Source organism: Frankliniella occidentalis, unplaced genomic scaffold, assembly GCF_000697945.3.
Source record: "Frankliniella occidentalis isolate FOCC.00 unplaced genomic scaffold, Focc_3.1 Scaffold167, whole genome shotgun sequence".
NCBI classification, from domain to species: Eukaryota; Metazoa; Arthropoda; class Insecta; order Thysanoptera; family Thripidae; genus Frankliniella; species Frankliniella occidentalis.
The window spans coordinates 416109-417302 of record NW_026267293.1 but is presented as its reverse complement, the minus strand read 5'-3'; the positions used below and the strand labels follow the sequence as shown (position 1 = coordinate 417302).

General features: G+C 67.3%; 1 protein-coding gene across 1 annotated transcript in view; it reads left to right on the top strand.

Annotated features, from left to right (window-relative positions):
• The first annotated feature begins 87 nt into the window (after positions 1-87).
• Positions 88-1194, top strand: part of LOC127750309 (cilia- and flagella-associated protein 206-like) — a 7991-nt gene continuing 6884 nt past the window's right edge. Inside the window, exons 1-3 of the mRNA XM_052271605.1 lie at positions 88-463; positions 537-723; positions 806-1158. Of these exons, the coding sequence (XP_052127565.1) occupies positions 248-463; positions 537-723; positions 806-1158 (756 nt within the window). The 5' untranslated portion in view covers positions 88-247. The remainder of the gene's footprint in view (positions 464-536; positions 724-805; positions 1159-1194) is intronic.

Genomic DNA, 1194 nt, shown 5'->3' with positions numbered 1-1194 from the left:
CCGGCTAACAACAACCGCTCAGCCCAGCTGCGGCGCCGCGCCCGCGCGTCCGTGGTCCGAGCTGCTGCCGCCGCCGGCCGGCTGTGCGGGCTGTGCTTCCTTTCGTTGCTCCCGGCAACCGGCCCGCGACGCCCGCTGGTTCAATAGCAGGCATGGCGTCCGTGAGGGGACGCCTGCTCGATGCGCTCGACGCCTCCACGGCGCCCCGTCGTCCTGAGCCGCGCTTGCTGCACCGACGGCCGTGCGGATGCGACGTGCCGGGAGCGGGCGTGCCCCGGGCCCGCGCGCCTCGGCGGCCAGAGTCAAAGTCGCCTTATCGTCCCGGAGGTCGGCGAGCTCCGCGAGGCCCACGGGAGCCGGCGCCGGCCGCCACGGGGACCTGCTCATGGGCCTGGCGCACCAGGTCGTCAGGGAGTGCGCCTGCAAGGGGATTGAGGTCGCTCCCCAACTGGCGCTGGAGGCGGTGAGTACTGTTTTCGACCGTTTCCTTCACCTATCGGAGTTCGGAGGGAAAACCTAACCACAAACGGAAACAGTTGTGCCTACTGCAAGTGAACCCGGAGAACACCCGCCAGGGGTCCGTAAATGTCGTCGGCGAGGCGCTGCCGCCCCAGGAACGCCCCCTGCTCGCGGCCTGCATCCGCTTCCTGCAGGACAGGAGCGCGCCGGGCCTGGCGGCCACCAGGATGAGGATCGCTTTCCGTCGGAAGTACAAGACGCCTGGTGAGAGGACAAGACAGGCCCGTCCTTAGGGTACATTTTTGTTGTTTTGTTTTCGGCGATCTACTGGCAGCTTCCCTTACAGAGGACATCGCCGCGGAGCACGCGCGCGGCACCGAGGCCAGAGTGGCGCCCCTGCTCGCCGAGGTCCTGGAGGATGCCCACGACGAGCTGCCCGCGGCCGCGAGCCCTCCGGCCGCCGCGCCACCCTCGCCCGTCACCGCCAAGCTGGCCAAGGTCAGCAAGAAGGCCCTCTCGGCCCGGGACGAGCGCGCCGACAAGGAGCGCCTCTACGCCAGCGTCGTGGCCGCGGCCGTGCTGCGCTCCGGCCTCGGCAGCCCGGCCGACCCTGCCGTCATCAAGGAGGCCAACGGTACGGTACAGCAGCGGCACGTGTGGCTCACTCCAGGGAGTGCTTCACTAAATTTTTTTTTTGATGTTTACATCAATTTAAAAATCAGAAAACATATCAAA